General features: G+C 36.5%; 1 protein-coding gene across 2 annotated transcripts in view; it reads right to left on the bottom strand.

The window, feature by feature from the left end:
• Positions 1-12384, bottom strand: part of EPYC (epiphycan) — a 29002-nt gene extending 16618 nt beyond the window's left edge. For both annotated transcript variants that reach the window (XM_080391404.1, XM_080391403.1), the window contains exons 1-2: positions 8972-12384; positions 6963-7143 (exon numbers count right to left, since the gene is read on the bottom strand). In XM_080391404.1, coding sequence (XP_080247530.1) covers positions 6963-7130 — 168 coding nt within the window. In that variant the 5' untranslated portion in view covers positions 7131-7143; positions 8972-12384. The remainder of the gene's footprint in view (positions 1-6962; positions 7144-8971) is intronic.
• Positions 12385-14781: the final 2397 nt, after the last annotated feature.

Below are 14781 nucleotides of genomic sequence, written 5' to 3' on the forward strand. Positions count from 1 at the left end.
CTATTTTTTTCTTTAAAAAAACACACCAAAAAGTGTTACAAATCATTAAAAACAATAGCTATGTTGATACTGGTTGACAGTCCATCAAGTCTTTAAACATTTAACGAGATATTAGGTTGCACTGAGGAATCCAGGGAAAGAAGCTTAGTGACAGTTTACTTAGCAAATTCAGGTGTCTGATACATATTGTATGGCTAAGGATTCAGGCAGGAATTTCATATGGGCTTTACAGGTGTGCATGTTCTGAAGAATTTATTGAACTATCTGTCTCACACTGAAGGTTATTTGTGTAGGGAATGAGGCATTCCTGCACCTAAGTAATTCAAAGAACCAATCTGCTAAATTTGCACCGCTGTTTTACTCCATTTCAGTACACATTAACACAAAGTTGCTGGTTCTCCACTCATCCAAGCAAGACAGATGAGACATAAGTTGCTAGTCTGAGGAGGCTGGTACCCCCCAAATTTCTGTTCCAGAAGAGATGTTAATCATCAAATGGGTGCCGAAGGAGAGTTTGGATGAGATGCTGAAACAAAGCCAGAATACATCCAAAGAAGCAAAACTCATGGCAGGAGGAGAACAAGCTGAAGTAAACATGATTATGTAGCCTAATATGAAAGTAACTGAGACCTAGGATCTTTTTTCAAAGGTTTATTAATGTCCCATGCATTAGATAATCACTAAACATGAGCAAAGATAGAAATGACTCAGAGCAGAGCCACAACACTCCCGCATCTGAGCTGTGTACCAAACCATGCTCTGGATTCTGCTTTGATTGGCTCTGAAATTATTCTTATCTTAAAAGATTTTTCAATGGGATAGAAATGCATGTGTTATTTAACTTGACAGTTTTCAGAGAAAAAAAAAATATATAGCCATGGGTACAATTTAGCAATTTGGGGTAATTTTCTAAAAAAATCTGTATCAGTGTTTCATACCCCATGTCAATAGGGATGATGTGTATTTCCAAAAGAAGCCACAAAACTGGAAGTCTGAGGGGAAAAAAAAAAAAAAAAGTTTAAGTGACCAGGGAAATTGAGATAGCGAGCATCTACTGTAAAAGGTCTATGTAATCTCACTGTGGCATCAGGTGTCACCTATCACAGGAATTTTGAACATTGTGATAGTTACTCTTAAGCAATGAGCCCTAGATGGACCAATTTAGGTGTTTTCAGACCAGAACAACTACTTAAAGAATCTAACTCAGTCTGAGGCAAGAGGAAGGATGTAGCCACTCTGTTCAGCTAAGGTAGTGGTAACTAATGGCATGTCTGGTATCAGAGTTTTAGGTGCTTAAGATTGCCTTAGCCAGTATATAACATTTCAGATAGCTAACTGGGTGAGACAAGCTCTTCTTGGCCTGTTGTACAAGAACTTGGGGTTTTCAAATCCTTCCTTTTCATTGTCTGGTATTTGCTGCTGCTATATAGTAGACAGTTGAAACATCACTCAGGCATTTCATGACTACTTTTTAATCTGCAGAAATGTTCACCTTCTGTGAAGATGTCTGTGCAGAAGCATATGAAATCAGTTATGGACAGCCAAGTGAATGAAAGAACTGTAATCAAAGCCTTTCTGAAAATGTAGAAAATTGCCTATTTGGGGATAAAGCTTTAAATGGTAAATTTAGTTCTCTTATCAACTATGTAGTCTTCTGACTTCTACATTACTTGTACCAATTTATAAGTTTGTTAAACATGTATATGACATGTCCTGAAAAGTCATTATGTATCCATTTTGAAAGGTTTTATTTAATCAGATACCTGCCAGAGAGAAACAGCAGTGTAAGCCTCTCTCAAGTCTGCAGAATGGCAAGAGGGAGTTCTTGCACAAGACCCATCTTCATATCTTCATGTGTGTTATGGCAACAGCAGAGATGCTTTGTGTGGATGCACACATACATATATGTGAATGTGCGTGTATGAGTCAGGTTCTGAACTTTGTGAAGTCACCTGAATATCCTGTTATCAATATGATTCAAATTCAACAAGCTAATGCAGAATCAAATATTAGGCTTTCACAGTGCTTGTTTCTGATTATTTTGTGGACTGTAATTTCCAGCTTACCTCTTCTGTCTAGACAGACTCACAACAATCTGTATTCAACTCCCTTGTTTTGCTGCTTATTCAGTGCTAGGACAGCTCCTGTGCTTCTTAGCCTAACTGATAGACTATCTTATTGATGAAAATGTTTTTTTGGTGCCCCTATATTTTCACTTCTTATTTTCCTAAATTAGTTTTTCCTACCTGGAAATGCTTTTTCCTACCAGGAAAATAGACTGGTTATGTTTATTAGACACTGTGATCAAAAGTTTGCACTACAGTTTTATTACACATTAGTAGCTGATGAACACAGGAATCTCTCTCCACAACTTGTTTTTCTTACACACCATCCAACCAAAGTTTTAGTTTCAAAAAGAGAAAAACTCTGAGCCTTTTGTTTTAACAGCGAGAAGCTTACACAAGAATGCTTTTGACAGTGTGGCTTGATTGGATTGATTTAGAAGAAGGAAATTTGTCTTTGTATATGTTTGCAGAATACATGGGACAATGAAGACCTAGAGCTTCACTGGGGCATCTGGACCCTACCATGATATAAATATTCATTTAAAATAATAATGAAACTTACTGTGAAGAAAAGGGGCAATACAGCAGCCCATGTTTACACTGTTTTAACTATCAGTTTCAAAAGAGAAATCCAACATAGAACTTGTACACTACCCTACACTGACATTCCTTTGCAGTCTCTTTCTCCTTTAGGACCTTGGAATTTCTTCCTCAGTAATAGGTTTTTCTTTTACATTGCCTTTTTTTTTTTTTTTTGCCATTATCTGTGAAAGACTTTATATTGTTCTCTCTAAAGTCTCTATAAACATTGCATTTTTGAGTGACATATTACTTAACATCTTTTTTCAGTAAGAATTTCCTTTTGGATGCAAAGGTTTAGCTTGGTCTTCTATGTCTCAATAACCTGGGAACTTGGAAACCACAGATTTTATAGCCCAGATTTGACCCATTAATACATGACAATGCATAGCTTTGACTGAGGATTCAGTACAATTCTCCCAAGTAATTCACAGCTACAAGTATTTTCCCCATGCAAAATTTTTGCCTTAAAAAATATGTTCCATGTACAGATAGTGAATACAATGAAAAGAATGCAAGAAATGAAACAGATCTGCTCATATTAGCAGGCAATGCTAGATAACATTTGATTTCCATTGTTAAGTAACTTTTCCAGACCTTAAAGTTATTCTAAAATCTACAACAAAAATAGACAGATTTCAAGTGGAAAAATATGAACAGCTGTTATCAAGATAAAATATTCTCAGAAAAATGTTTGCAAGCCAATTAAGTGTGGGTGTATATGCATGCATACACTTTATTTTTGGCATACACACTTCACGAGGAAAAATATTTCCAAAGTATAAGAAATTGAAAAGAAATAATGAACTGGGACTCAGTCACTCTTGATTAACTTTATTAAGCTAAAATGTTGGTACTAAGCCTGAGATAGGTGCCTAAGGTCCATCTAAGGTTATTTGAGGAAGACAGGTGTATTGGGACTGGCTGAAGTGTAGTTAATTTTCCTCATAGCAGCCCCCGTAGTGCTGTACTTTGTGTTTGTAGCTAGAATGATGTTTATAACACACCAGTGTTTTGGCTGCTGCTGGGCAGTGCTTGCACAGCATCAGGGCTGTCTCTCTAACACCCCCTTCCCACCCCAAGGCTGGTGGGCTGGGGTGGGCAAGAGTTTGGGAGGGCATATAGCTGTGATAACTGACCAAACTGATGAAAGGGATATTCCATACCATATGACATCATGCTTAGCAATAAAAGCTAAGAGAAATGAGACTGGGGGTAGGGGAGTGGGGGATGGGCTTTGTTAGGCATTTGTCATCCAAAACAACCACTACGTGTACTAGGGCCCTACTTCCCGGGATAGTGTTTTTCACATTGCCTGCTGATAGGAAGTAGAGATTAAAACTTTTTGGTTTGCTTTGCTTGCGTGCACAACCTTTGCTTCTCTTCATTAAATCGTCTTTATGTCGACTCATGAGATTTTAAACTTGATTTCTCCCCCTGTCTCTCTGATGAGGGGACAAGGCAGCTTGATGGGCACCTGGCAGCCAGCCAAGGTCAGCCCACCACAACAGATATCCCAAGAGAATGACTCATATTTATCTGGGGGAATGGTCTTGGGATGCATTGCCTAATTTTGGCCAGATAGAATGAGTGGGAAGACTCCCTAATTACCTCTAGGTCTTTCCTCATTTTGGTGGTTACACATTGAGTGAGTGATTACAGTACCCAAGGGGTAACATTCTGGAAAGGACATACTGACATAGGTGCTTTAGTTTAGTTCCTTAAGTTACGCAGGTGCCCAATTGTCATTGAGATCCACAGGAGTAACACACTGGACACATCTGAAGCCCTACAACCAGTCAGTCTCCTGGATCTGCTGAAAATCAGTTGGGGACACAGCCTTGGAAAAATTCATTTCTCCAATAGAGTCTAAAAACATGTTAAAAAGAACGATTTCTATTTGCACATAACTGAATACTAAAATCTTAAATTGAAGACAGCAACAACAGAATATACTATTTTGTTTTTTCTCCACTATTTCAGAAAGGATAAAGACAGGATTCAGAGTTCTCTAAAAGGAAATGCAGGCCTTAAATCAGGCCCTAAAGAGTTACTGTACACAGGCTAGAACTAATGAAGGCCTGCTGTTTGTCTGGGTCTCTGTGGTATTGCTCATCATTTAAGCTATGCATAATAAAAACTAACCAGTGACCTTGCATACTTTTACACATAGAGCCGCTTGTGTAGCTCACATCTTTATGATAACAAGAATATAGGGAGGAAAGTCATAGCCATGAGCCAGAAACCAAATGTATTCTGTTTAAAACTCGAGTGACATCAATAATATTCAGTGTCTAAAGGATAACTTGCAAGTCTGACATGCATGTCTACAAAAGCTGCTTGGTTTCTACAGCCCTGACCACTCTGAGCTCTCCTGGGTTTAGGGGAATTGTGAATGCTTAGGTTTCTTTTGGGTGGTACATGGTAAGAGGAGTGCAAGCAAAAAAAAAAATATTTTGGCTAAACATCTAGGAAAAAAGGGTCTCACAGGGAGGTCCATGCATATGCAAAGTAACATTCCTTCCAACTGCTATGATGGACTACCTTCACCAGATGAATTTTAAGAAGGCTGCCTGAAGAGCTCAGTAATGGTAGACAACCCTGCTGTCAAAAAGAAGTTTGGAAGACATAATGAAAAGACTTTTTTGACTCTGTCTATTCTGTGCTTCCCTAAGGAAAGCAACCTGTTACAGGACCTATTTTATCTTTTCTTGTTGGGTGCAGTATTGATCATCCTGAATCTCCTTTCAGCTGGAAAACAGCCACAGGATCCTTGCCTTACCTCTATCCTTCACTCAGAAACTTAGAAAGGGGCCACCCCATGCTTCAGTGTCATAGGACCACACAGAGGGAGCACAGCAAAGGAGACCCCCACCTACCATCCAATGTATTACTAAAACATCTATTGTTTGAATGAGGGAATCTCTGTGGTGAGGCACATACAAAATAGCCACTCCCATTTCTGGGAAACCATTTCTATAGGACTGATAAAAGCTTCATTTTTAAGAGCAAAGACAAGATCTGTGACTTCTTAGTCAATATGAAATAGAGAGGGCATAAAGTATTCAGTGGCTAAAAGTGGGGGTGACATCAGGGAAGAAAGCTCAAGCGATGGGTCTGTAGAGCTTTGATTCTGCACGGCACAGGGAAGCAGACCAAAGGCAAAGTGATTTCTTTAGAGCAAAGCTCTTCTCAGTCCTCCTTAGATGAGAAAAATTATTTCTTCAAAACTGTAAGGTTCTGATCTTAGTGCAAACTTTGTGATTATTTTTATCTTTTCAGTTCTGTAGTTTTGGGATATATTTGTTCTTAAATTGTCTCTGTCTTTTGATTTCAAGGCTGCTATCCTACTCTGATCTCACCTTGATGAAAGACTAATTCCTGTCCCTCCTGCTGCAATCATGAATCACTCAAAGGAACATGTTTTCATGAATTATTTACTGTTATGTAAAAAAAGTACTAAAATATTATGAGCAACAGCAAAACTCCCGTATTATTATTTAAATGTTTTATTTTTCACTCAAATTCTATTGCACTCAGTCCTGAATCATACAGTGCATATATCACCTTCAGGAAAGTTGTGACCATGTCCAAGCAGCAGAGTGAGATAAGAATTAATGTAGCCTTTTAGTAATGTAGAGAAATACAGTAATGTAGGAGGGGAAGGAGACATTTAAGTCAGCAAATGAGTCCCTTGCTCATACCAGCAATACATCTTACTATCTCATACTGTAACAGAATTACAACAGCTTTTCTTCAGTAATCTTTCTTACTTTCCTGTTTTTCAGTTCAAGTGTTTTCCCTTTCTTTTATACTTCCTTCTGCCTGCTTTCCTAACAGAAGTAGAAAGCACTAGCACATATAGCCTGAAAAGCTTGTATTGATCATATCTATGACTATAAGAAATAACCCCAGGAAACAGCGTTTGATAACCTTATTGAATGGGGAATGCTGGATGTCCTATCTCAGCTGACTCCGTGCCTCTTCCAGACAAGTGGATGAATCACAAGGAGTATCTCCACCAGAATTTGTGGCAATACAAGGACATCTGAAAGGAGCACAGTACCTTTCACCTGCTCTCAAAGATTACCCCCAGAAAAGGAACAATCAGGAAATATTTCTGACACATTTGATAGATCAGGGAAAATCTGAATGAACTGCAGTGTGTTGTTAGCACAGAAAACTGTTGATAAACCAAAGGCAATAGCAACCACATGAGTAGATTTGTCTGATAAATGTTTTCATGGCCAACAAACACATCAGTAGCCGCTGCATTTGCACGCTTTGGAAAGATAAAATACATGAAGTTCTGATTACCTCTAATTGGTCAGACTGCTCATTTTCATCATAGACAAATGGGCGAGGCAGGTCTCCAAGCGATATATCATAGAACTCAGAATCATAAATTACAGTATCAGTGATAGATGCAGCTCCAACAGGCTCAAAGATAAAAAATCCCAGAAAAATATTTACAAAGGTCTGCATTTTGCTTCCTTTTCTGAAAGAGAAGAAAATGGATAAATTGTGGGTAATCTGCTGTTTGCAAGAAATCTATGAAAATTTAATATCAAGTACAGTACATATTGTATGCAACAATATTTCTGATGGATAACTCATATTTTTTAGTGATGATTCAATAGTTTATTCTGGTTTTTCTTCATGAAAGTTGCCTGGATCTGAGAGATTCTGTAGACTGCTTTGGCCATGCTAACCTTTAGACAGTTTGGGAAAGTCCTACTGAGTTTTGCTTTGCCAGAATATAATTTTAAATGATCTAATGCTGTGGCGTATTCCTACCATCACTTCCACAAATATCTGGGGGACAAAATAAAAAGTAGTATGTATCCTCCGTAGCCCTGTAAGTGACAGTACTCTCTCTGCATGCCTTCATTATTCAATCAACACCATTTTTAAAGTAGTGAGAAATAGTAGCCTTGTACAGTAACCTGTTCTCCTTGGAGAATGGAATTGTAAAATAGAATTATCACCCATCTAAAAGTTCCATATTTCAGTAAAATAGTAGAAAATTCATACTAGGCTTGAATATTAGTGTGTATGCATTCTCTGTTCCTTGTAAGTGATATATTCACTATTATCATATAGAATGCCTGACACAAGGCTCTATTCAGCATTCCTTACTTACACCTTGATTTAACTACAACTCCCACTAGTTTCACCAAAAGTGTATACAGTGATAATAAGCAGTGCATAAGTCTAATAAATTGTACTCCTGATGTGATGCCATAATACACATACTTAAATGTTTTATTTTTAAACTATAGCTACATAAAATAGATGAAGTATAAGAAATGCATGAGACTTTTTTTTTTTTTTTTTAATGTGAATGCTGAGCAGCAAGCTGAATTTTAGCTTCATGAAAAGAGGTCTTTATGAAGCTGATTTAGGTATGAGGATATGAAATTCCTCTGGGGATGGTCAGCAAAACAAGGCAGTCATTTTTCACTTGTTTGCTTTATTCAATAGGACTTCAGCTGCTGCTAGGAGAAGCTAGAGTCACTTGGGCTTGTGTTTGAGAAGACTTAGTTGAATTGCACCTTTCAGTATTAGCTTCCGATATTACTAAAGGTATTCTGCTTCATTACAAAAACTGAACTGAAATGAAATAAAATAAGTTAAAAATGCAACGAATTTCTGAAATAAACAAGTACCCTGGAGCCTGTTTTTCTCTGGGTTTATATTTTCTGCTGCCTATTTTTGACAATATTGGTTTTGGTCTTACTTTTCTTTTGCATGTAATTTACCCCAAATGACTGCTATAAAGGATGTTATCTATTAACCCAAAAATGTAATATTATCATATCTGGTGTAATATCTACTTTGAATGAACAATACCTAAGCAAAAGATTACTCATTATTCAAAATCATTTTTGTTTCACATTGCCTAGAAATAAAAGGTTTTTAAAGGATATAGGGCTTGATAAGTATTTAATTTTGTACATATATAGACAAACCCAGCAAATATAATGGTAATCTCTGAAAAAAAAACCCCTCCTATGACTATAGTATCTGCATGAGCTTGCAGAAATTGCATGTCTCTGTCTGTACCTCCCTTATTTGCAATATATTGGAACACACTGTAATGATATTGGCATCTGCAGTAGCTGTAAGATCAAATATTTTGATGAAGATTATGTACTCCTCTTACAGGAAGGAATTAAGACATATCCAGGGAAAAATAAATAGTTTCCTCAATCTGCAGCCTTTGAATCAGTATTATGCACAACAAAATAAAATAAATACTTTAAAAATACTTCCAGCATTAAAAATCCTATTAACTGTTCTAAGAGAGAAGTACCAAAACTTACCTTTTAGCTTCCAGTCTTTCAAATGGGATAGAGTTACTTAGAATGCAGAGCCAGTGGTGTTAGACCCCGACCAATGGCAGTGGCATTCTGGGGCTGTGGGAGGTAGTACAGCTTCTACCCTCAACTGGAGACCTCAGCGTGGGGAGTTTCTCAGACTTCAAACACCTTTATATTTGATTTTGCTGAATCAAATTTTAGCAAGGTCAGACAAAAGTTTGTTGTACATCACAGCTCCCCTTCCCCCAAATTTCTTATTGCTGCTACCAATATACAATATACCGATATAAACAATTTCAGTTGCATTCTGGAAAAAAACCTTTTGAGTCTCCTGATAATCGAGAAATGTGTATTTTCCAATGTCCAAAATCAAGGCTTAAGCAAATTGGATTGCATATGAATATTATTTTTTTATGTGTGACATTTCTATTTGGGGGTTCATTATATATGATAATGTTTATTGAATTTCCATCTGCTGTGGAAATTTTCTGGTATGTGTTTAGAAGTACTTTTTTCCATTTACATTTCTGTAAGTACTTATGGAGGAATGTTCATAGGAACTACTCTTTCTAGTATGTTTTCCTTCTGAAGGGGAAATACCACTTCCTTAATAGATACGAACTACTATAATATGCTGCAAATGACAGATATACACTGTAGTATCATGTGCTTTATTACACTGGAAATATGTTTTACAACGTTAGCAGAAGTCAAGCTACCTCTTCTCCTTATTGATAGCATTTCTTTTTATTATCACTTCCTACTTAATTCTGTACTTACTTTTATATTGCTGGTATTTTGTACAATATATAAGCATTCTTCTGAATTTTTTCATCATTCCTCCAATTCTTCAATAAAATATACCTCCTAATACAGTCAATGTCCTATATTTATAGTTAGGGAAAGGCAGAACCCATTCCTTATATATGGAGGAATATAAGATTCATGTAGAAGATTCCAATGTGCTGATTCCCTTTACTTTATACAATTTCCACACCAAAATTTTTCCAATAAGAAGACCATCCTAGAAGGCCAGATTTGCGTGAGGCACTGAAAGCATGTTAAGAATTTTAAGCCAGCTCCCAATAATTTGAATGCCCAACATAAAACTTCTAGTCCTGGCCTAGAGTATCCACAACATTTGAAAGGTTTGTCAGATAGATAGGTCAAAGGGTAGAAGAGCAACAGCTCTGTTAGCAGATGGATAGAAGGAAGGATATTGTAGAACATCAAATTACACTAGGTATCATGTGCTATTTTGGCAATTGAGTCAAGTCTGCAGCGTCTTACACACTATGATCACTCCTGGATGACAGACTTCTTTCTAAGGAAGGTTCTGCATGATTTACTTCTATGAAAACAGGGGCCTTGAATCATTAAATCAGATATTTTTCATTTCCTCATTCACAAGCCCTTCCCATTGTAAAAGCAGCTTCTTCCATGAAGTATCAGGGCAAAAAGTACAGTGGGAGCACCACACAAATATATCCTGTTGCTACTCCTTTTTTTTTTTTTTTTTTTTTTTTTTTTTTCCCAGGACACTAGCTTTGGACTCAGCTTAAGTTAGTGATCTAGTTGCTTTCAATGCCCATGTACGCTCCTTCCTGGAAACAAAGCAAATAGTTCTGCAACAAAATGCATCATTTCACCTTCTTACTGCTACTGGTAATTTTTATGCTGCTCCACCTGTGGAGGTAATTAACTTTATTTCACTTTTATTTGCCTCTGTGCTTGTTCATTTAAGATTTACTCTACTAAATCCTCACTCCCAATATTTCTTCTACATTTACAAAACATATTCTCTCTAAATGGGCCCAACGTTCATTGATTTCACTAGTAAAAAAGACCACAATCTTGTATTCTTTATTGAAGGAAAATTCTTATCTACAACAAATTCTTCACATCTGTATTAATGTTTTTTCTTCATTCTTACGCAACTAAGTTGATTTAGACATACTGTGACCTAGGACCTGAAACTGTTGTATCTTTTGCGCAGTAGGGTGCTTTTTCTGTTTGTTTTATTAAGACCAATGAAATTCAAAAACTTTGGATATGGATCTCAAATTAATCTTCTTTTAGTGGTTTACTGTATTCCTATCAGGCTACAATATGCTTTGCTGGTCTTGTTTTCCTGAAACACTAAGCAAGTAAAATTAATTGAAGGCAAATTCAACTTACAAACATTGAAATCGCTTCGATCTTTTGTTAAGATTATGGAAACTTACCTGAAAAGAGAATGTATTTTGTACAAAGCATTTTTCAAGCTTATAAGTATGTCTTTCATATGGCACACAAGTTTTGCCAATAAAGGTCAAACAAAGAAAACAGTTTTCTTTGTCACAATTTATGCATTAAAGAACCAGAAATTTGAGAATGAGTGGTGCATCTGTAGGGGACATGGCTTAGTTGATGCTGGAATTAATGTTTGGCACTTTGTTCAAGCTTGAATGCTAAAAGTCCTGATGTTAGCAACCCTAGACTAGCTAGAAACTCAAGAGAACCAATATTTAAGCATTTCAAGAATACTATGTTATTAAAAGCAAAGGAAAAGAAAATTACTTATAGCTCTTGTGGTGTTACTGAGCAGAAAGACAAGCACTTTAAAAGCTCACAGAAAATCTGTGCTTGAGCTAGGAACTGATTCAGATCACTGCTTTGTGCTTTCTGAATCCTGTTATCACAGAAGATAATGAAATTCCTGAGTCTGACTAAAGGACATTTGGGAGTGAGCTTTTCATGTCCTCTAATTAGTCCCTTCACTGACACTTGGGTTTTTTCCAGATCCTCTGGCCTTGTGCTGTTTAAGTTAGTCTTGTAAACTTCCTCAGTTGTCTCTAAATCTTGCTGTCTCACTTACTAATTTGGGCTTGATTAAAAGCTTACTGAAGTTAGTGGAGAGTTCCATTGCATTCAGTGGTTTTTGGAGCTTGACTCCAGCTGGAAGCATATCCAGCTGTGGCCATTGCCTAACACATTCTTAACTAAAATGCATTCCCATTGTATAATTGCTGGAAGTGCTAAATGAATTAATTTATTCCCTTGTTTTTTGAGAGGGCTTTGTTTCCATTTCAGTTCTCCCACTTGGAGGTGCAATGACTCCCAACTGTGTTCTTGAACTCAGTGCCAAAGCCTCAGGGTTGTCTTATTTTTGTTTTTCCAAAACCTTGATTATAAAGTACTGAGCCTTTGATTCAGACTGTCAACATCCAGTTGATATAAATATAATTTTTTTTCTTTGTTTTGTTTTCCTTTGAACTTCACAGATTCATCCCCAGGAACTTGTGATAAGAAAGAATATGTGGGAAAAATACTAACTTAACCATAAAATTAAAAATCCTGCCTGACCCTCGGAAAGAGTTTGTACATGGTACCAAGTTTCCCTCTTTGCACCTTCTCAGTCTGTCAGCCTGAACAAAAGTACAAAAATCAACTCTGGAAAGTTGTAGTGCTAATTTTTAACAAGGAGAACAAGGTAATGTCCAGCTTTGGAAGGAGTGACGGGGGACTCCCAAAACAAGTTATTCATTTGGTTGTTTCTATTTACCATCTGGCTAAAAAATGTTCCTGCTCTGAAACTACAGAGTAAGAGCAATAAATTAAGATTTATATTATTTATATGAAATAAATTAATATAAAACAATAGTGATAAAATGGAAGACCAATTTCTTCTGGACCAGGGACAAGTCTACATAAGGGAGAAGAAATACATGAGTATTCCGGTATTGGTGACAGCAAGTTCAGCTACCTGGGCTACACGTCTCTTAAAAAGACACACTGAGTTTTCTCTAACTCTTTTCCACACCTTGTGACCAGAAGTGCATCTGCCAGGTGAACAAAATGGGGTCCCTCGCATCATGTGATGGGGACAATTGTGTTTTGGTCATATGTGGGAGGTCCATAAGTATTCATTTCTCAACATACGCTATGTCTCATGACCAAAATGCAGGTAACATTAACACATTAACATTAGCATTAGCTTGTTAGCAATGTTAATATGAGGAAGCAAATCTGGGGCACTTACAAAAGAAGGTGGCGAAAAATAGTCAGGTTGAATGGGTATAAAGCACTGAGTGTGAGCCAAAGACTATAGGGTAGGCTCACCAACAGGAGCAATTGCTATCTATGCCAGATAAAATTGTTATGACAGTGTCACCTCTGCGGGTGTAGAAAACATCGGTCTTAAACGTTTAAACTGATATTTCTGGCAGATTCCTTATATATTTAAACCTATGCAAAGATCATTTATAGAAAAAAGCATGGGTTTGTCCTTTCCCTAAAAGCCCTGCATAATATGCAGTTTATTTTTCATATATTAGAAGAGAATTCATAGTAGAAGTAATAAAATATCGAGTCACTTTGGTTACTGATTTATATATATTATTAAATTTTGTATTTTATATTCTCCTTTTTAAATGACTATAAACTGTCATCCATTTAGGTCAGGTTTCAGATTATTTGGTGGCACACATGTACCCTTTATTAATAAAATGCCCACAATATATGCTTGCTTTCTCTGACTTTACTGTAGAGACTGAAAAGTAGATGTAACTCCTTCAACAGACATTCTAAATTGTTTGGAAAGACACCTGTTATCGTGAACTGGTAAAAACTTTATTTTAGAATCTAAAATATGATTTTTCAGCCAATACCCTCTAACCTGCATATATGTACCATAACCTAATCCAATAAGATAGTTCTTAATTCTCTAAAGGAAAGTAGCACTTAGCACTTCAAACTATGTCCACTGACTGCTCAATGAAGAACTTAAAGCGCACAGCAAAGAGCTTTTCTGCACCTGGATCCATCTTCTTTGACATCCTGCTTCCCTCAGGCTTTTAATGCTAGGATCCTCCAGCATCTTCATGAATGTTATATACTGTACCAGAGTCTGCTTTGTGTCCAAATAAATGTTTTTCTCAACTTGTTCTTGGTGTGTGACATTATTCTTTACTTAACATTATTTATTATTTATTTTCCAATTCTAAATATAAATTGAATTTTAAATAAAATATAAATTATAACTAAAAATACTGAATAAAGAGAATTATACTGAACAATGTGAAATTATGTGAAATCCTGGAATCACTGAAGTCAGCTACAATCAATTTTAGGGCTAAAATTCAGGCCAGTATTTTAGTTTTTCTAAACTATTTTATTTTTTTATTATTTCAGTTTTCTTCTGAGATACTGACCACCTTGACTCTTCTTTCTGTTTGTTTGTTTGTCCTAAAAGCATAGTGAGAGGATGGAGAGGTAGGAAGCTGTTTTGATACATCCCTTGCCTGTCTCAGTATCACTCGCATTTCATGAATTGCTGGATTGTGGAACCTTTTTCACCTTAGGACCCTGGTAAAAGGCGTGCATCATATGAACCTCGCTGGGACTAGGGAACAAAGGCTGGAGAACAGAAAAACAAATGCCTCAGAGAGAAGGAGAAAGGAAGGAAATCATGTGTCTGCAGAAGGGATTAGCATTTCCATTTTGCTCATCAAAGTTAAACAAAGTACAAAAGAAGGATTTAGAGTGCTCCAACTGTTCCATCCCTTGTGCAAATCATCATAAACAGGAGGAAAAAGAGAGTTAAACAGAAAATGAGAGCTAGCTACCATTGTTTTTACTACTGAAGTCTTGTTTAGGTTTAATTATTTCTGCACAAACAGTGAATGCAATGAAGAAAAGAAAGCTTTTTAATGAGTCACAGAAATAACTAAAACCCCATTATATATGGATCAAATCAAGTGCTTTATTTCTGTCCTCAGTTTGTCTGATTTTTGGTTCTTGATGGCAAATTCCTTTTCAATGCACATACCCTT

Source organism: Falco punctatus (assembly GCF_963210335.1).
Source record: "Falco punctatus genome assembly, chromosome: 6".
NCBI classification, from domain to species: domain Eukaryota; kingdom Metazoa; phylum Chordata; class Aves; order Falconiformes; family Falconidae; genus Falco; species Falco punctatus.